Source organism: Schistocerca americana, chromosome X, assembly GCF_021461395.2.
Source record: "Schistocerca americana isolate TAMUIC-IGC-003095 chromosome X, iqSchAmer2.1, whole genome shotgun sequence".
Taxonomy (NCBI): domain Eukaryota; kingdom Metazoa; phylum Arthropoda; class Insecta; order Orthoptera; family Acrididae; genus Schistocerca; species Schistocerca americana.
Genome location: NC_060130.1, coordinates 91844840 through 91866745, shown reverse-complemented (window position 1 = coordinate 91866745; position 21906 = coordinate 91844840). Strand labels below are relative to the sequence as shown.

The following is a 21906-nucleotide window of genomic DNA, read 5'->3' as shown; positions in this document are numbered from 1 at the left end:
ATGAGCTTTAATCACACCTGATCTCTATGTACATTGGCAGTGTATAGCATTCACATCAGCTTACTGGATAAAGGCAACAGATGCCCTGCAAAAGACAACTATATGCTGAATACTCTTAAATTCTTAGGTTCAAATGATTGAATGTCACATTTTTAATTAAGCTACATGATGATTACTAAGGAACAAAAGATGGAAAATTGGTTTAACACGATGTTGGGACCAATGGTCAAGGGTCCCAGGTAAACATGAAAAGGGTGATAAAGGAAATTAGCTGAGGCTTGGTGAGAAGTAGCCCTACTACTTGCATTTAGTTATTTAGGATAAGGTTAATACGTACATCTGAACAGTCAGAACAGACTTTGGAACCCAGTACTCCTACATAAACTCCAGACATGAACTAATATGACAGGGCATAAAAATAACATGTTTATATGTTGCTATGCACTTTTCCTATACAATCCAAATTCATATAGTACTATACTGACAATTACACAGGAAGAATGAAATTGGTGCAAAAACCAATCGCTATATTCCTATTTGATTCATATAAGCCTATTGAGGATGAGAAATAAATGTTATTCATAAATTTTTAGAGATGTGGAATACAGAGAAATGGCCCGTGAAAGTTGGACAACCGTTCTTTTCTAGAAAACTGATCCACGAGACACAAAACAAGTTAGGCATTATAAATAATTCACTGAAAGTAGAAATGAAAATACTGTATCATTATAGGGCACCATCTATTCAAATATAATGAGGAAAATGGTGTGGTACTGGTGATAATGGGTGTTAAATGGGAACACCTTCAACATTAACTTTAACAGTTGAATACTGCTTTAAGTAACTGATGCATGAAAAAGAAATACACGAACTATTACCCTCAGAATGTTTTGCAAAGCCCATACTGATTCAGAAAACTGTAGAAATTGAGTAGATTTAGAAAGTGACTTGTCTGCATAATTTACAAAAGTTCGATGGCTAAATAAATATTAGGGCTAAGATTTCCGGTAACAAAGGGGCATAAATTATTAATGCTATTTCCCCTGCACGACATTTAATAGTGTGTGTCCCAGGAGTAATGGTGAATATTCAGGGACATGACAGGAACAATCATTCGAAACAAAAACGAGTCTAGTAAACATGGGCTCTAGAATGCATACCTTAAGAGCTATGTTCAGTAGAAGATGCGTGTTTCACAGTAGTATGATGAACAAGTACTAATATCTCTTAAGGTATGCATTCCAGAGTAAATGTTTACTAGACTTGTTTGCTTCGAATGGTCGTTCCTGTCATATCCCCGAATAGTCAACATCCCTCCTGTGACACCCTGCATATCTGCATAAATGAGAACATTTTCTGGCGAACAAATTAACAGATACATCAACTTGCTATAGACGGATAACTAACGTAATACGTATGGGGTATAAATGTGGTTCAGCAAACGGCTAGGTATAAAACAAAAAAAACATCAAAAGATCTGACAGAATAGGTTCTTACTTTCACAATGACTTCAGAGAAACCAGAAGTTATACAACTAGCAGCAGGTCATGTAGTCGAATTGTGAGAACTCATTTTCTTCGAAGTCCATTTCCCCACTTCACTCGTACTTCGGTGAATGCAACACTAAAGCTAATTTGACGTTCTGGCAATGTACTCACAGACATTGAGAAGGGCTACGGGGAACACATACTCGTCTCGCACGGAAGATAATTACGCGAATTTGAAAAAGCTAATTCGTGGATCTGTATATTTTCAAAAAATAAAAAAAAGACGTATACGACATCAAATTTACGGACATATATACATGACACATACCTGACATATTTTTTTCTGATTTTGGTGTAGCGGACATTGCAGCTGCTCTTCCCGAATTCTTAAGATGTTTCGGTGTTGTTGATACATTCCAAGATCATCCCTTTTCGCATATTTATTCAAACGTCAACACATTACAACAATTAACTACTCCGTCCACCGCCATTTTGCATCCTAACAAATGTGGCGCCACGAAGTGGCAACTTCTTGCAAAAACAAAATAAAAACAAAAAAACAGATGAATGAAGCCAGGCCCAGCAGGAACATATCGATAGATTTGCGATGCCAAATGTCGATATTATGAAATAACAGGCACGTATTTCTACGCGCAACTGACGTAGGGAGGCGTAACGAGGCGACAGATATGTGATGTAAATCGTGAATTTTAAACACCTACAAAGTGTCAAAAATAGCCTCAGTGTGTTTAGTTTTCCGAGTTTGTTAGTATTTGCTGTAGCACGTCAATATGGGAAATTCTGGGTTGAAACAGCATTACGAAACTGCAAAAAAGACTGGTGTATTGAAGATTTCTGATGGATTGGGTGATTTTCCAGCAGGATTTAAGCAGTTAGAACCTCACCTTCGAGTACTAGATCTGGCTGGAAATGTGTTTACAAGTATACCATCCGAAATTAGCGCTTTTAAAGCTTTAAAGCGTTTAAATTTTAACCAGAATGTGCTGAAGTCTATACCTGATGAAATTGGAGACCTTTCGAAGCTTGAATGCTTGTCTTTGAGTACAAACAAACTAACTCGTATACCGGCGTCTATAGCGCAGCTTTCTCATTTAAAAGAAGTTTATCTCAGTGAAAATCGGATTAGGGACTTCCCAGTGGTATTTTGCAAATTGAAACAGTTGGTTATGCTTGATTTATCCAAGAACAGAATCATGCGAATACCTGACGAAGTGCAAGACCTACAAGTGCTTGAACTTAATCTGAATCAAAATCAGATTTCAGAAGTGTCAGAATCCATCGCAAAGTGCCCACGTCTTAAAACTTTGAGACTCCAGGAGAACTGCCTACAATTAAATAGTATACCTAAAGCAATTCTGACCGAGTCCAATATATCAATGATTGCTGTAGAAGGAAATCTGTTTGATATGAAAAACTTTATGGAACTAGAAGGATATGATGTATATATGGAACGTTACACAGCAGTAAAGAAAAAGATGTTTTAAAACACGCTTTGTCATCTTTCCCGTGACAGGGACCTGCACATTAAAAAGATATATTAAATTTGACCTTTACAATCATTATGAAATGCGTGGATATGCGGCAACTGCTACATACATACTTACATCCAACGATTTTATGCACAAGAAACTTGTACTATAGCAGTGTGATATTTCAAGCTTAGAAGCAAGAATTTATATGTCTTATTGAACTTTGGACATACATTCCAATTTGAATAACTGTTGAATAATTGTTCTGTGGCATTTTTCATAGTTGGCATGTGAGATATGCACATAACAACCCACCAACTGAGTCATCAGAGATGTGTGTGTTATAGAATGCAGCTTTTCTGTATGTGCCTTGCAATGTTTGTTATTTATAACGAAAAATGTGTTAAATATGAAGTGAACTTAGGCTTTATGCAACACTACAGGACAAACTGGTATCACAACTATCATTTCTTATTCACATTCATTGGCTTTGCCAACATTCAATCATTTTGTCACCTTCCAACTTATCCTAGACATTGTGATAAGGCTGTCATCACAATGAAGATTTCAAGGAGGACACTGTCACACACTAACCATTATCTACACATCACTGGAAATGTTTCATTGGCAATAGTGGCTCAGAAAACCTTCTGTGCCACTGTTGAGCTTACAGTTTACTCTTTTATGGTATTATGATCCTCCTGTGATTTAAGTAGCAAAGTACTTAAGGTACAGGATTTTCATTTCCATCCCAGTTCCTATCTGTTCTGAACTTCAGATCATTCTCCAATAACCTTATTCTCAGTGGAATTTTATATTATAAAAAGTCCTTTTTATAATTTTCATTTTACTTTTTCCTCTTTGATTTTCTGCTTTGTTGCAAACACTATTTAAATCACAATACCATAAATACAAATAGTTTGCAACTGTGTGTTTGAGACAGACAAGATAGTTGCCATCTTATCTCATGTTTGACATTACCATTTATTCAGAAGATTTTTTATTCATATACTGTTCATGTTAGCCTTAAAATTTTATTGGAATCTCAATTTTATACAAATGTGGACTGCAGTGTTTTTTATGTTTACATGAAAATTGCTGTGGTTTTAATATGAATGGTAATTATTTTTGAAAGTTATGTAAACTGACTCCTTCTCCCCCCCCCCCCCCCCCAACATATATGTTACACAATGAGTCATGAGCATTAGATTACCAGAAATTTAATTACATCAGAGTATTTTGAATTGTTGGCATGTATGTTGACAGTACCTAGTAAATTAAGGTAGGAGGGGCATTACCAGTACTTTGTTATGTTACACTGATGAAGTAAAATTTATAAATATGAAAAAGAAAACAAAACTTTGTAATTTTGTTGTTGCATTTCAATCATTTTAATTCAAAATGTATTTACATTTTTTTAAGAAACTGTGCTCCTGCCATATGTATATAATGTTGTTTGAATTCTATTGACTATATTTTAAATTATTACCAATTACCTGTTGTTAAGGATATTGTGTAATACAATTTTCTTTTCTTTCTACTGCAGATCAGAGTTCACTCTCTCTCTCTCTCTCTCTCTCTCTCTCTCTCTCTCTCTCTCTCTGTGTGTGTGTGTGTGTGTGTGTGTGTGTGTGTGTGTGTGTGTGTGTGTGTGTGTGTGTGTGTGTTTTTGCAGTTGACACTGTTGGAGTACTGTACCTGTCAAAAATTTTTAATGGAAGAAAGTTGTAAATATCAGACTTAAAATTAAGAGTGTATATGCATTTTAATTTTTGTAGGTATTGGAAAAATGGTGGCTGATCATGTTACCAGTACAGTGCAGACTTATTTGTAAGTAGAGAAACACCTGTGGCACATAACAGAGGAATAACTGTAGTAATAATTTGCACAGTGCTCATTGTTTATTTAAATTTTTCACAGTCAGAACAAAAATTATAAAGCCCTCTGTTGAGGTATGCCATAGGTGCTGGTGTGGTGGTTAAGCATCTGGTAACATTTTCTTGTCTGTGATGTAGGAGTGAAAGTGAATAAAAGAAATACTGTTATTACATACCTTCATGTTATGAAAGTTTCGTATTTTCTGCTTAATGTAAACACATTTTGTTCCTTCATACATTTGAAGTAAACTTTAAAAATATGATTGAGACTTTGTTTTCTTTGTACCAATGCATCATATTCTGATTAATTCTGACATTTGTCACAGGATACTTTTGTTGCTGCAGGTATTATCATAATATAAACCTACCACCCACAGGCCTGTTCTGCCTGGCCTACAAGGCAATACAAGGAGCGATGTATGATGGTGAGACGTGATCAGCATGCTGTCAATTCCTCCAGCCATTATTGCCAGCAGATGAATCCTGATGTTGGTGCTGCTTTTATCAAGCTGCTCCTCATTTAGCCTGACAGTGGGTTAATGGACCCAGTACCAAGCCACATTACCTCGGAACGAGGAGGCACTGGGTATCGAACCCAGGACCTACTGCACTGAAGGCAGTGATGCTAACCATTCAGCTTGGAGATGGTCAAATGTTATCATAATCATTATAATATTATTATCTCTTGCAGTAATCATACAGAAATTTTGGTTCCATAGTGCTGCAGGGAATGCATCCTGGTATCCTCAGTGACGTACTCAAATCATTTCCTTAAAACTATATCCCATGAGCAGTGAGTAGTAGAACACTGAACTAATCTGCAGATATAATGTAACAAAGTTGCACATTCATGCCTTTATTAGAAAAATTCAGTTGTGGACTTAATACACCGAAACAAGTTAGTACAATGTTTTGGATCTGTCAAATTTTTTTAAGTTGCTTTGTTAATGAGTAATTTGATATGCTGAACCACAGTTGGCAACTCAGTACTAAATACTTTAATATTCACAGAATGAATAAACATTCATATAAAGGTACTTTAGCACACTTGCTAGATGCCATAACTAATCAAAGTTAAAATACATGATGGAGGAAGGTGATTATATATTATACTGTGTGTTTCATTGAATTTACATTATCATCTGACAGTTTAGTGAATACAATTCCTGAGAGCTTACTGACTGTTGTAGTGTCTGCAATGATTGTCTAAGCAACAAAATCTTGCCCCTATCCACAATCTTTCATTCCCTATTAGTGTCATCTGGTCCTCAGCCCAAGAAGCTACCTTCCTCAGTCTTGACCTCCACCTCACAGATGGCTCATTTAGTACTTCCATTAACATCAAACCAACCAACCAGCAACAATAGCTCTCATTTTGATAGCTGACACTCATTGCACACTGAGAAGTCCCTTCAATACAACCTAGCCATCCATGATCATTATATCTGCTGTGACAGGTAGTCCCTCTCCAAATATCCGTAGGGTCTAGCTGAGGCCCCTGCAGACTGAAATTATCCTCCCCACACTGTCCAGAAATAGATCTCCCACACCTTGCCTCCCCAGTCACCTATCATTCCCCACATACCTATGGACCAGCTACAACAAAAAAAACCACAATAGGCATACTCTGTATCATACATGTGATACCCATGATAGTATTGTATTTTTTTACTACTGAACGTCCTAAGTTACTGATTACGAAGTAAGACATGTACATGTACTCCTACACAGTACTCATCAATTGCTTACTCTAATTCATGAATTAAAACAAAATATTGCTTATCGTCCTTGTCACTTGTCGAATAGGAGTGGTGCTTTGGTTATATCCACACTTGTATGTGTTAAGTTTTTACATCTGTCATAGATTTTGTATTGGTATTTTATTGCATATCTTTATCTCCACGGGAAACACTCAATTTCTACATATGTCAGTGTTTGTAAGAATAACATGAGTTATCTTGGCATTTCGTACAGCGACTGCGGATGCTGGAACAGTTTTTGGCGTTACCAGTGCTAAATATGTGTTTCGTAATGAACAGTGATATTACATCAGCTAACATATCAACAAAAATAATCAATTTTTAAAAATATAATGTAACTGGATAGATAAAAAATCTACTCACTATGAAAGTTTAGGATGTGTGCATGCTTTCAGAGCCAGGGGCTCCACCTCTCGGCAGAAGGGTTGAAAGGGAAGGAACAGGGATGAAGAAAAAGGATTTGGGAGGTTTAGGAAACAGGACTACAGAAAAGTCGCAAAGAACCCTAAGCCGAAGGAGACTATGAAAAAGAAAGACTGATTGTGGGGAGTGTTGATTATTTCTTAACAGTTTAATTTTTCATTTTATTAAAATAACTGTCGTCTCATTGACAAATAGTACTGTATTGTGCACCACAAAGTAAAAAGGTGTTTGGTATAGACCCTTGTGGAATGCCACAGTGACTGGTGTCAATTTTATAAACAGTCAAAGATTTAGTTTTGCTGCTTGATAGTACAAGGTTAATTCTTTTGTCTTTCAGTTGCTTAGAAATGACTGAACCCCTTCAATTGATAAAACCATATGAAGTTGTTTTAAAATTTCTCAAGGAGAATGGGGTGATCAAACAAGATTCTTTTTTTAAAAATCTAGGAATATACTTAGTATTTGCTTTGAGTTTCAGACTTTATAGTAGCCTCTCTTTGATTTAAGGCTTCTTGAACCATGCTGTTAGTGAGTATATTATTTTTGCTAATACATTTTGATAACTTGTCATGTGCAATGATTTTGACCTTGAGTTTTATATCCTGGTTCGTTGGTCTGGGGAGAGAACCAAACAGTGAGGGCATCAGTCCTATCGGATTAGGGAAGGAAACCAGGACTCACGACCTGTCCTCACAGCTTCAATTCTGCCAGTACCTCATCTCCTACCTTCCAAAGTTCGTGAGGTACTGGCAGAATTGAAGCTGTGAGGACAGGTCGTGAGTCGTGCTTGGGTAGCTCAGTTGGTAGAGCACTTGTCCGCGAAAGGCAAAGGTCCCGAGTTGGAGTCTCGGTCCGGCACACAGTTTTAATCTGTCAGGAACTTTCATATCACCGCACACTCCACTGCAGAGTGAAAATCTCATTCTGATTACCTCCTGCTTTGTGAATATGTATGATTTTAGATGTTTTCATCACTTTTGAAGTGGAAAAAATATTTGGTTGGAGTGAGTACGCACATGTGTATAGTGGTACAAATAATTTTTGGAAACATTTCGTGATTGTTCTAAACATACCATCATTTCCTGCTGAGTGTATAACTCTTTCCTCTTGGGTTAGATTGACAATAATACACACTGCATGTGTAAAAGTTTGGGTTTTGTTTCTAATTTGTTACTTTTTTTTATATTGTTTCATATCATCAACAGTTCTGGTAAAGTTACTACTGAAAAAGTTTGTTGTTTCCGTTGGACTAAACCAAGTGAGATGGTGGAGCGTTAAGACATTGGACTCATATTCAGGAAGACAACAGTTGTAATCCATGTTTGGCCATCCAGATTTAGGTATTGTACACACATTAAAAAAAGTTTTGCATCATCCCGGTTCCCAGATCTCCTGAAGATAGATGTTGACTGTGGATATTGTGTCACACCCTTTGACTGTTCAGAGATATTGCTAAACCCACCCAAAGATGTAAACAATCATGCATGAGCAGCACCTATTAGAGAGAGGGGGTCCGACAGCCGATCAGTTCCAGTCATTCCACCAGGAAGGGGGTATAAGGCTCGTGTTGTCTGTAGTTCAACCATACCTAGACAGTTAATACCGTGGTTCGATTGTGTCCGCATTGTTACTTTGTGCCAGGAAGGGCTCTCAACAAGGAAAGGGTTCAGGCATCTCAGAGTGAACCAAAGCGATGTTGTTCGGACATGGAGGAGTTACAGAGAGATAGGAACTGTCGATGACGTGCCTCGCTCAGGCCGCCCAAGGGCTACTACTACAGTGGATGACCACTACCTATGGATTGTGGCTCAGAAGAACCCTGACAGCAACGCCACCATGTTGAATAATGCTTTTTGTGCAGCCACAGGACGTCGTGTTATGACTCAGACTGTGCACAATAGGCTGCAGGATGCGCAACTTCACTCCCGACGTCCATGGTGAGGTCCATCTTTGCAACCATGACACCATGCAGGGCAGTACAGATGGGCCCAACGACATGCCGAATGGACCGCTTAGGATTGCCATTACATTCTCTTCACTGATGAGTGTCACATATGCCTTCAACCAGACAATAGTTGGAGACGTGTTTGGAGGCCTTAGACACATTGTCCAGCGACTGCAGCAAGACTGAGGTTCCCTGCTGTTTTGGGGTGGCATTATGTGGAGCCAACGTACACCGCTGGTGGTCATGGAAGGCGCAGTAACAGTTGTATGACGTGAATGGCATCCCCCGACCAATAGTGCAATCATATTGGCAGCATACTGGCGAGGCATTCGTCTTCATGGATGACAATTCACTCCCCCATTGTGAATAACTTCCTTCAGGATAACGACATCGCTCGACTACAGTGGTCAGCATATTCTCCAGACATGAACCTTATTGAACATGCCTGGGATACATTGAGAAGGGCTGTTTATGGATGACGTGACCTACCAAACACACTGAGGGATCTACACTGAATCGCCGTTGAGGAGTGGGACAGTCGGGACCAACAGTGGCTTGATGAACTTGTGGATAGTATGCCACGACGAATACAGGCGTGCATCAATGGGAGAGGACATGCTACTGGGTAGCAGAGGTATCGTTTTGTACAGCAATATGGACCACTACCTGTGAAGTTCTCGCTGTATGGTAGTACAACATGCAATGTGTGGTTTTCATGAGCAATAAAAAGAGTGAAATGATGTTTATGTTGGTCTCTCTTCCAGTTTTGTGTACAGGTTCCAGAACTCTCGGAACCGAGGCGATGCAAAACTTTTTTTGATGAGTGTACAACTACTCCCCTAAATCGCATAAGGAATGGCATAATTTTAGCTTGCGTAATTAAGTTTGCTAATATGTTTGCTCATCCATCAGAGGTTGCTTTTGCTTATATATTTCAGGTAGTGTTCGATTTTTATGGTATGAGACTAATTCTTTTAGTGATCCATCTACTTACAGTTCTCCCCACAATATTTCCTGTACATAAAGGGAAGGGTACTTCCAGATGGAGTACTAGAATATCTAAAAATAAGGTGGACATATCATTTACATTTACAGTGCCATGAACACATGATTAAAAACATTATTCAATAATCCATTACAGTGGTTTCTTTTCCTGGGTGAAATGCCTTCATTTCAGTTTTAGCCTTATGTTTCCAGAGATTGTTTCTTTAACAATCATTCTAGTGATTAGGACTAGTTATCACTTAATCCTGACATGCACACTCTAAGTGTAATAAAATAAGGATATGTAATGTAAAGAACTTTGTACTAGATTTGTATTATACCAGATGCAAGGAATTATGTACAATTATGTGTGTCTGATATAGAACAGATCTAGTAGAAGTCAATATAATAGAGGGAAACATTCCACACGGGAAAAATATATTTAAAAACAAAGATGATGTGACTTACCATACGAAAGCGTTGGCAGGTCGATAGAAACACAAACAGACACATACATACACACAAAATTCAGGTTTTCGCAACAAACTGTTGCCTCATCAGGAAAGAGGGAAGGAGAGGGAATTTTGTGTGTATGTATGTGTCTGTCTGTGGTTCTATCGACCTGCCAGCGCTTTCGTATGGTAAGTCACATCATCTTTGTTTTTAGATCTAGTAGAAAGTTTGTTACGTTAAAATTCTTTATTTTTTTATAGTGTCATGCCTTTATACAGATTCATTGGTTAGTAGCGCCATTTGGCACTGTTTTCGTGTAGCTATGATGCTGTATAGTGGCTGCTTCTCTGACAGCCGTAATACAGGTACTTCCTTGTTCCTGTAGCTGATTAGCTGATGTTGCGAGTGACATGCCTTATTTACGTTCACATATAAACTGTTTCTCCTGTCAGTCACCTTGTAGTAAATCACAAGTGTGCCAATACCATCAGTACACACACACACACACACACACACACACACACACACACACACGGCTGAAATTGTAAATTACATAATCGTGATGACAGTCTACTTCTGGTAAGATCATAACTTTATACCATCTGCCAAATATACTTTTGTATATCTTTTATTTTTGTCACGATCTATTACTTTTCAGTAGGTACATGACAACAGGAGTGATTCAGCTCAACAGACTGTCATGATGTGTAATGCTTGGTGGCTGATACACACTGAATTAAGTAATACTTTTTATTGGTATGTGTCATATAATGGAAGTTTAAATATTAAATGTATTTTGCTATTGTTCAACTCTTACATGCGATTTTCTGTATTTTAGATCTGTAGATGGCTTGGCAATGAGCTAAAAGCAGTCATTAATAAGGGATTTTTTGCGATCTTGACTTAGGATTTTTATCCACACATGTCACTAAAACAAATTGTGATCCAGGCAGTGTTTCTTCATTTATTAATGCATCTGAGACCACAGATCTGATGACACAGCACCAATGATGAAAATATAATTTATCATACATTCATATCATTAAAATGCTGGTAAGAGTACTTTTTTGTAGATATTTGTGGAATAAAAATGGATTGCTTACTGCACTCTCTAGGGAGATTTAAAAACTGTTGTTATTTAATTTACACTACATTTGATGTGGTGGTAGAGGATCATAGTAGGACATTAACAATGAAATGGATGACTAACATCAGTCCAGAGGTGCTTATGAAGAGCATCCAATTCATTTTCCACCACAGAACTGCAGTGATCCCTAACCTAAGATAGCTGACCTTAATAAGTTTTATCATAAGAATTTTCATCATCTGTATTTGTAGTAATGTAGAAGTGGTGATATATTGTTGCTAAATGCATCTGCATCTCTTTTGCATGCCACATTAGGGCACATATGGTGTTGTTGTTGTTGTTGTTGTTATCGACAGTGGCATCTTTAGTCTGAAGACTGGTTTGATGCTTCATTATCCTGTGTCAACCACATCATCTTTGAATAACTACTGCAATCTACATCCTTCTGAATATCTTTCTGTATTCAACTGTTGGTATCCATCTACAGTCTCATTTTTTAGACATTTGTGTTCCCTCTTGCCAGCTTCATTTGCTGCATTTTTATATTTTCACCTTTCATCAATTAAATTCAGTATCTCCTCTGCTATGCAAGGATTTCTACTAGGTCTTGTCCTTTTACCTATTTCATCCTCTGCTGCTCTCACTATTTTCCCTCTTAAAGGTACCCATTAATCTTCTACTCTATTCCTCTCCCCTGTTCTGGTCAACCATTGCCTATGCTCACTCTAAAACTTTAAACAACCTGTGGTTCTTTCAATTTATCCAGGTCCCATCTCCTTAATTTCCTACCTCTTTGCAATTTCTTCACTTTTAATCTGCAGTTCATAACCAATAAATTGTGGTCAGAGTCCACATCTGCCTCTGGAAATGGCTTAGAATTTAAAATATGTATAATGTGCCACTATAAAGTCCCCTTTTGCTTTCAATTTGCAAATACTGTACAGGAAGAATGTCTGTCGGTGGCCTCCACATAAGCTCATATTTCTCTGATTTTACCATCATGGTTATTTTGTGAAAGGTGTGTGGAAGGAAGTGATACACTGCCTGACTTCTTGGAATGTACACTTTCAGAATTTTAAAAATAAACCTCTCTACAAAGCACAAAACACTGCGTAGGGTCTACCTCCGGAGTTCGACAAGTGTCTGTGACACTATCACACTGAACAAACAAACTTGTGATGAAATTCACTGCAAATCTATGGATGTTCTCTATCTTCACTATTAATCTTATCTGGAAGGCTCCCATAATGATGAGAAATGTCCAACAATCAGCCAAGTTGCTTTTCCTAAGCTAGTTTTATATGTTAATTCCAACTGAAATTGCTCTAGGCCCATACTTCTACATATTTTACATTTGTTTATGTTCAGGGTCAACTGCCAGTCACTGCACAAAGCGTTGATCCTCTGCAAGTGATCCTGCATTTTGCTCCGATTTTCTGTTTGTGTGACTTCTCTTTGTAGAACAGTATAATCATTGAACAATCTTGTGGAGCTTCCAACAGTATCCAGCTGGTCAGTTAGATACAATGTGCATAGTAAAAGTGCTTTAAAGCTCTTTTGGAAACACACAAAACTATTTGTGCAATGGATGATTTCCTTCCGTTATGAATGATATGGTGAATACTATCTGCTCAGAAGCTCTCAGTCCACTCACAAAGTGAATATTATGTAAGCTGGTATTTTGTTCATCAAGTGACTCTGGGGAACTGCATCAAATGCCTTCTGGATGACAATAAACCTGAGTGTCGCTATCTACTGACCCGTGGATCACGTGGACAAATAGAATGAGCTGAGTTTCACAAGGTAATCATTTGCAGAACCCATATGGATTTCTATAGAGGAGATTTTCAGTCTCCAAAAGGTCATAATACACTGGCATAAAACATGTTTCTTAATTATAATCCTTTGTGACACTTGGAATGACTTTCACCCTTTTTCAATTGCTTGGAATGCTTTATTGCTCCAGAAACGTAGAAATGATAAACTTCTGCTACAGAGAAAACAGGTTCTTAAAATCTCTGCAGCATCATTACCAGATTGTTCAGACTGATTATATAATGAACTCAATAGCAGTTGGGGGTTCTCAATGGATAGTTTCGTGCACTGATGTACAACAGAAATTTCATGCCAGCATCAGTAAATTTTTTTTGGTGCTACATGTATCAATAAAGACATTAAAATATATTAATACATAAACATCGCTGTTGTCAGTATTTTACAGTTACAATTTTTTTGCGTGAGAATGGTAAGTTTTATTCACCAGGACAGTAATGTGGGCTCTCTACAGCCCTTCAGAGGTTTCAGTTTTTACCTTCCATGAACATTATTAAAACAATTCGATTTCTTAGTCTCCAGTAGATCAAAGATGCTTCTATATCAAATTATGCAGGCTACTGCTACGTGTGCGATAGGCAGCAGTACCTGGACCAATATAATTCACAGCATGGAAGAATGATAGGCTGAACGTCACTGTGTGTGCTCTAGTCCCTCACTTATTGTCCTCAGTTATGAATACAAGAATAGGCCATGAGTCAAAAATGGCTTTATGGATCTTGATTTCTCTCACTGTGTGTGTAATGGTACAGCAAAGTCATGCTGTGCAGTACAGAAGCTATTTTCACTTGCTGCCTGAGGCACTGCCTATTCTTCATGTTTTATTGCCACAACAACCAAATATCATGGTACTGAGTATTGTTGCAAATATGTAATCTGAAGAGGCTCTATCAATTAGGAACATACAGTTTTTCAGTCCACCTTTATTTCAACATTGTGCATTAAGTCAAATTATTCCCATGCACAGTAATGACCTGTTTGTACAGCATAACAAACAGTGTGTTAGCTTGTGAGACAACAAAATGAGCCAAACTCAGACTGAATCCATATGGCGTATTAATAACCATTGGTCTGATACACTAGCCAGCCAGACAAGGAAATGTCACTAGTTCGGCCTCATTTTTTAAGGAGAAAACAAGTACACTTACAAGATATCAGCCCCAGAAAACAATAATCTGTGAAATCTGGGCCACAATTCTGATAGTATGCAGTTATAATCTTCTGAATGTACAGCTTTCAAACTTAAAGTCCATTTGTTGTACATCACTTGCCTGGCCCCACTGCAGATGTATTCCCTGAGCACAAAGTGCTGTACAGCGCAGCAGAATGACAACCAGAGCCTTCCTATTCGCAGTTACATTGGATGTGAGAGAGGTGGACTTATCTGCCCAATGAATTTGATATCTCATTCAAAAACATGTTATTAGATGAGAAAAATACTTAACTAATATGAGTATGTAATGTCAACCTCACGCAAATATGCATTTAATATTATTCTAACAGTAGTGTCATAATAATATTCTACAACTATATACACATTTCAAAATCAAAGTGGACAGATTATTATGAAATGAAATTAATGATTTTTGATATACAATTTAATCCAGCCAATCATGTTGAAGAATAGCACATCCCCTGCAAATGTACTTCACTTTAACAGTGTCAGCCTTAAAATAATAATTTAAAAAAATACACAACAGTGATGCTAATAATTAAATGGCCTGCACTACTTCTTAAGGACATACTCGTTCATTTCATTCTTTACACTGCACTTATGAATTGCAACATAAAAGCAAAGAGCTCTGAAACCAGCTACAGTTTAGAAACTATGCGCAGTGAACAAAGCGTGTTACTCACTATACTGTATAGTGCTTCATGCTCTGGCATTTAGCAACTGCAGTGGGGTAAAGTGAGTACCAACCGGTGCATGTGCTTGTTTAAAAGGGTCATAACTGTTTACTAACAGAATTACAGCCCAAATTTTTGCACAAGACTGGGACTGATATCTTGCAATTGTGCTCTCTCCCCCCCCCCCCCCCCCCCTCCCAAAAATATGATGTCAAGTTGATGATGTTTCCTTGCGAGTGTTTTTTTAAGGTAGTTTTCCATGTACCTCAGAGAAACTATTAAAAATTCAATAACACAAAGAACAAAAGTTTCAACGTGATTCACAGGCAGATGGTGCACACGATCCCCCAACTCTTTTTTTAAGTTGACTGATGACTGTGGTGACAGGAAGGGCATCCAGCCAAAAAATGAAATATGCACAAATAATGAAAACAGTGGACCCCCTACAATGGGTTAAACACTAGAAAAGAGGTCATGGGGATAGTGCTACAAAGCTCAAGACTGATTATTTCCCCAGTTATTTTCAAGTTTTCATTGGTCTTATTTCTATAAAAGTGAATATTTACTGTATAGTTATCTTCTGCTCATTGTCTTTTCTATTTGGTGAGTAGCGATGTCATACAAGAAGCAGAATAATTTTTGTTTCAAATACTGGCTAGTGAAATTCTGCCAGCAGCCATTCATGATAAATGGGAAATAAAGAACTTCTCTTCAACTTCTCCTTTCACATAACACATTTGGGTACCCCACAATCTTAATTAATATTTAAATATTAGTCAAATGACAGATGAGCATGTTACTTCTGTCTTAGACAGGATACATCTATACTGAATTCTTCCAATGAACCAAACCAAACAAATTACTTTCTTTAGAGCAGACTTCTGAATTTGATGCAATTCATATTGCTTATTAAGGATGATGATAAAGATTTTGTTAAGACCAGCACCAGCACTCTTACCATTGATGTTGGAACTGAACACCATCATACTTAAGCTTCTGCATGTAGTTACTGGATTTAATTTAGCTGCATCTGTGGTGCACAAATATTTATTGTAGCAAATGGACATTTTTCCTAATCCCAGCACGAGTACCTTTATATAGATTTTCTTTCGTTTTCCTTTGCACAGTCATGGGTGGTTCATTTGCACCTATTTTTCAGAATTTAACTAGTATGATGTGTCCAATGATTTTTATGATCATAAACATATTGATTGTGGCTCTGTGAGGCTTGGAAACCATACCTCCAGTGTGGCACTTTGCACCCACTGCTGAATACTTCCAATGCACTCTACATGTCTCCTCCCACCCAATCATTTTTTGGTCTAAGCTTTTGGCATGCACTGTCAGAGATAGGAGTATTCATATACTACATTTACGCTATATAACCATTTCAGTCCCAAGCTGTAACTCATAAGCCTATGATGAGAAACCTGACTGGTTTTACCATATTTTAAGCTGTAGTGGTTCTTGGGGCAGTTTTTGGCATAATAGTAGCATATATATACATTATTGAAAGATTATACTTTTTCATTTTAACTGGTGTGTAATACTTTGCACTTGAATTAATATGTATTCTCATAAGGGACTTTCTATAACATTATTTTGGGGAAAAAAAAAAATGATTAGGGGGGCACATGAGAATTTTCCACAAACGAACACAATTTTATTACACAAAAATATTTTAGTAGTGAACTATGCAGCTTGTCTTATGTACAGTAATCATATTTGGGTAACTTTTATGAAAATTTTTGTGTTATGTGTTGAAGAACTGTAATTCCCAAAATGTGACTTTGCACTCACAACTCTAGTAGCTTGTATTTTTATACCTATTTTTCCAGTCATCTACTTGCCTCTTTCAAAGCACACTATACACTGTTCCTGCATTCTAGAATATTGTTTCCTGTCAATAGTCTGAAAAGATGTAGTTTGAGAAATCTACTGGCAAGTAGTTAGGCGTTTTCCTGTTACTTTGTTGTATGGTGTGGAGTTTACCATCTCTATCAGAATTAACTAGAAAGCCAATTTAGCTCATCACTTCATAGTCTGATGCTCAAACACACCATAAGACTTTTCTTTGGAGTCTGCAACATAGACTGGTGTTGACTTCTCATGACTCTTATCAATAAAGGTGATCCTCTCAAGTGTATAACACACTGTTATCAGGAGTATATTTTGTTTGTCCTCCCAGCACCCTGTTAAGACATTCACTGTTCATATTGCTGAAATTTGAGATTTTGTATTGTGCGGAGGTAATCCTATCCTGGATTTTATTGTAGTCTCCAAAAAACCAATTTTGGCAGCTTCCAGTTCTGAAGCTAGGACAGGAGATTTGTGTGAAATCCATCTGAACACACAGTTTACCCTTTTCAGATACCCTCATGAGCAATGGGTTTACAAAAATCACTGTGCCTGACTCTGATAACATATACAGCTTTATGCTTTTTTTAATGGCTTTTGTGGAAAGTATTGCTTAAAAAACACGTGGCCATGAAATTTTCACGTGCCTTCATCTATAGTGATGTTCTGAGATCACATATTGGCACCTTGTGCTGTGGATGATAGCCAGTTTGACTTTTTCTGGCTAATGAATCATCATTTATGTTTATATGAAACTTTCTTACAATACATAGAAAGGTGTTAGGGCTCATAATGTCTGGATGAAAATCGCACAGCATGTTCGAGAGACCAGTGTTCTCATATATTAACAACAATTGCCAGAAACATACTAATTTCAATAAAGGTAACTTCTTTCCCCTTTGACAGTGCACATGGATGATTCATGATCCATAGCTTCCTTATGCTGTTTAGGGCACACATGTTAGTTCGCTACTTCGTGTTTTTCATCATATAATATGTAAGAAAGTATGAAAAAAATCTAGAGGTGCACTGGTCCAATCTAAACTTATATTGCCCTTATATTGTACTGACAATACAGCAGTATCTAGAAACTGATCAGTGGTTACCCAGACTTCCTCAGAGCCCAAATGACACTAAGTTCTCACTCTCATCCTTGTTTTTAATGTGATATGCAGAGGAATAATAACATAGTTTGCCCCTGAAGTGTCTTGGTGTTCATTTTATTCTTCTTATTGTACAGTAAAAAATTCATATTTGAGAAAGAAACAACTTTCAACTGAAATATGATAAAAATACCAAATATTTAGTTTTAAGCTTTCTTTACATGAATTGCTCTAAACTACTTCTTGAAAAACAGTCCACATTGTCCTAATAACTGCAACATCATCATCTGGCATATTAGTGTCACTACACTCAAAATCACAAAATAATAAGCAATGTCATCACTTATCAAATCACGTCTCAATTAAACCCACATGGGAGAAATGTGCTGCTGCAAAGACCCACATGCTGCTCCGGCATGGTCAAACCATTTAGTGACCAATACTTAAGATTCTACTGAAAAGCTCAGTCCTGCAGAAACACTAAGTACAGTAAAAAGAGGAAAATGTGTGTGTAAAATTGCCAGTTTCAAATTTTCAGGTAGTCCAACCTTGTCCATATTTTTAGTGATAAAGACATACATGTTTACAGGTATGATATACATTTGTATATACACTACAAGCATTAACCATGATAAAAACTACTGATTAATTGGTTGTGGTATGTTCTGAAGCACAGGAAAATTATTTCATTGTTTGCTACAAGATGTGTTTGGAAATCCACCTGATGAGTTTAAAAGAAATGACAAAGTTTTTTTTGGGGGGGGGGGGGGATCCACTAGTAGCACTGCCAGTACACTAACATTGAAGTTAATTACAATACAAACAAGCTTAAGTCTCTAAACTGCTGCAGAAATCACGTACACCATATGAACTTGGGACACGAACTGCTGTAGCAGTCAACTGATTCTAATTCTCGTGGTGCACAAGATATGTGAGATCCATCCATAACCATTTACTCCAGTCGTCCTTATAAATACCTTTTACATCATCAGAGGTGAAGACATTTTTGAGAACATTCAGACGTGCCTTCTTTACTGGTACAAACACCAACACCATATGGATAATATTAAATGGTTTTCTGTACTATATTGTGTAATGTAGTGGCAACAAACCTGTTACTCACATTACTTCAAGAAGGGCAGAAGAGCGTAACAATAAACATGAAATTTATCGAGATTATCTGCTACTCTTACAGATTACAACTGCTGTAGGAAATGTGGTTTAATTTTAGGCATAAGGAAGAAATTACTTGTTTAATGACAGGATATTATTCTTATAATTTTATTGGATGCACTAAAAGAACATATCATTTTCTTACAACTGTCTTGAATCTATACACAAAAACATATTTTTTATTACCCAACAAGGCAAACTGTGGTCCCAGCTTGAGTGTAGCACCATTATGTCTATGTCTGAGGAAGACATTGGGGTTAAAGCAAGTGGAACACTTTGACACATTACTTAATTAATGATCTCTGAAATGACTACCACATAGCTAAAAGACAACAAATGTGCACCCGCTGGCAGTGTTACATGTCCACATCCAGTTCCTTCAACAGCCAGGACTACATTTGGCTTTGTCGAGTCATAAAGATCACAGCTTTCCTTTCTATGCTCCTGTTTACAATAATATCTTTTATGCTTTAGAAAACTAATCTTTTACTTTACCTCTTCTCTTTTCACATTTCTCCAATACTTGAGAAGCTTTAACAAGAAAGAGTTTTATTTCACAATAAAACTTTTACTTTGGAGTGGAGTGTGTGCTGACACATACCTGTGGAAACTAGCAATTTAACTCACATCTGGGTTGAGAGCCCAATGCAACCCACAATTCTAAACACCAACAATTCAGCTGTGCTATCTAATCTTTGGTTCTTTTTGAAGATCAGAATGTTGTCATTTTTTTGTAATCATTTCTCTGACTTCGCTCATTATTAACAGCAGATTCTGATGTTTTTAGCATCATTAGTTCCTTCTTCTTTTCTTCCTGTTTCGCAAGCAGTGTTTTGTATGTCACAGATCCTTTACTGTGACGTGAAAGAGACTCATTAAGGTGAGCAAGATCTCTTTCAGCTCGGCGAATTCCTTCTCCAATTTGTAGACTTGCAACATTTAGACCACGAGCAGACTGTGTTTTAAGGCTTGACGTTCCAGGAACAGCTGCAGTTTTAACAGTTGATACTCCTGGTTTAGACTTTGCAGTATTCCCTGGGAGATGAATAAAAAGGACTGTTATAACATTGCAGTGTTACTTAATTTATATGCAATAGATATACAGGGCAGTTGTAATTAAACTTTTGTTACTTGAGAGCCCCCCCCCCCCCCAAAATGAGAAATGAGTGATTGTAGGACGATGAAACATTGTGTGACACATTTGTAAGAGCATGCAGAAGAGAATTAACGAATAAACTATTGAAAGAACCGCATTTTAATTTCCACATGAGAGGGTTCAAATCTCGTGATCTTGGTTAGGCAGTTTGGTATGATCAGCCAATGATTCAGTTTCCTTCAGATGGGTTACTGAGTAACCAAAGGACCTCACAAGCAATGTCAGGTGGAGCTCCACCATTGGACCAATCATGAAGTGTGTTGTGAAGTCACACCACACAATGCTGCATTCACTATGCAAGGAAACTTCATGTACGTTTATTAGCAATGACAATCCTCACATGTAAGAATTGTGAGTTTTCACTGCCCAAGTGAGCTTAAAGTGTGCTTCATCATTCCACAAAATGTTCCAAGGCCACATGTCATCAACTTCAAACCTAGCATGAAATGTAAAAGCAAAGTCTACTCAAATGTCTGCATCAAATGGCAAAAGTTGGTGAGTAATCTGAAGTTTGTACGGATACCATTTCATAATTGTTTGCAGCACTTTTCAAATGGCAGACCATGAAATGTTCAGCTGTAATGACACAGCTTGTGCTCTGCTTGAAGATCACACATTGTGTGTAACATTCTCAGCCATTGCAATAGCAACTTCTCCAATGCAATTGGCCATCGGCCTCTCCCAGGAGCAAACCAAATCTTTGGTCGATTGTTCCAAACTGTGTCACCACCAAGATCACCAGATTTGGACCTCCTCATGTGGAAATTAAAATGTATTTCTTTCAACAGTTTATTCATTATTTCTCTTCCACATGTCCATACAAATGTTTTCACATGGTTTCATTGTTCTATAATCACTTGTGTTTCATGGGAGACCTCTCAAGTAGCAAAAGTTTAATTATAACCACCCGGTACAAGAATACAACTGTTTGACAAAAATAATCAGAACCCTCTCCATGATAAGATATTCAGTGTTATTAGATGTGGCCAATGGTCTTGCCGCAGTGGTAACACTGGTTCCCATCAGATCATCGAAGTTAAGTGCTGTCGGGCTGGGCTAGCACTTGGATGGGTGACCATCCAGCAGTCTGCCGAGTGCTGTTGACGAGCAAGGTGCACTCAGCCCTTGTGAGGCAAACTGAGGAGCTACTTGACTGAGAAGTAGCGGCTCCGGTCGTGGAAACTGACATACGGCCGGGAGAGCGGTGTGCTGACCACATGCCGCTCCATATCCGCATGGGCTGAGGATGACACGGCGGCTGGTCAGTACTGTTGGGCCTTCATGGCCTGTTCAGGAGGGGTTATTAAAGATGGCTAATAGCTCTATTTCAACAAGGGTGAGAGCAATATGTTGCCTTGTGAAAGAAATAGCCCAGAAGCCATTTGGAGTGATTTATGGAAACGGCTAAAATATGTTACTGAAGATAACCA

At 37.6% G+C, this 21906-nt stretch overlaps 3 protein-coding genes and 1 pseudogene across 4 annotated transcripts in view; 2 read left to right on the top strand and 2 right to left on the bottom strand.

Annotated features, from left to right (window-relative positions):
• The window catches only part of LOC124554975 (guanine nucleotide-releasing factor 2), a 364194-nt gene extending 362217 nt beyond the window's left edge, over positions 1–1977 (bottom strand). The window contains exon 1 of the mRNA XM_047128714.1: positions 1816–1977. Within this exon, the coding sequence (XP_046984670.1) occupies positions 1816–1852 (37 nt within the window). The 5' untranslated portion in view covers positions 1853–1977. The remainder of the gene's footprint in view (positions 1–1815) is intronic.
• Positions 1978–2077: 100 nt separating this feature from the next.
• LOC124554890 (leucine-rich repeat-containing protein 57) lies at positions 2078–4530 on the top strand. The gene has a single exon (XM_047128567.1). The coding sequence runs from the start codon at positions 2279–2281 to the stop codon at positions 2990–2992; it is 714 nt and encodes a 237-aa protein (XP_046984523.1). The 5' UTR covers positions 2078–2278; the 3' UTR covers positions 2993–4530.
• Positions 4531–18908: 14378 nt separating this feature from the next.
• The window catches only part of LOC124554889 (zinc finger CCCH-type with G patch domain-containing protein), a 172215-nt gene continuing 169217 nt past the window's right edge, over positions 18909–21906 (bottom strand). For both annotated transcript variants that reach the window (XM_047128565.1, XM_047128566.1), the window contains one exon: positions 18909–20355. In XM_047128565.1, the coding sequence (XP_046984521.1) occupies positions 20033–20355 (323 nt within the window). In that variant the 3' untranslated portion in view covers positions 18909–20032. The remainder of the gene's footprint in view (positions 20356–21906) is intronic.
• On the top strand, positions 21462–21582 carry LOC124557523 (annotated as a pseudogene).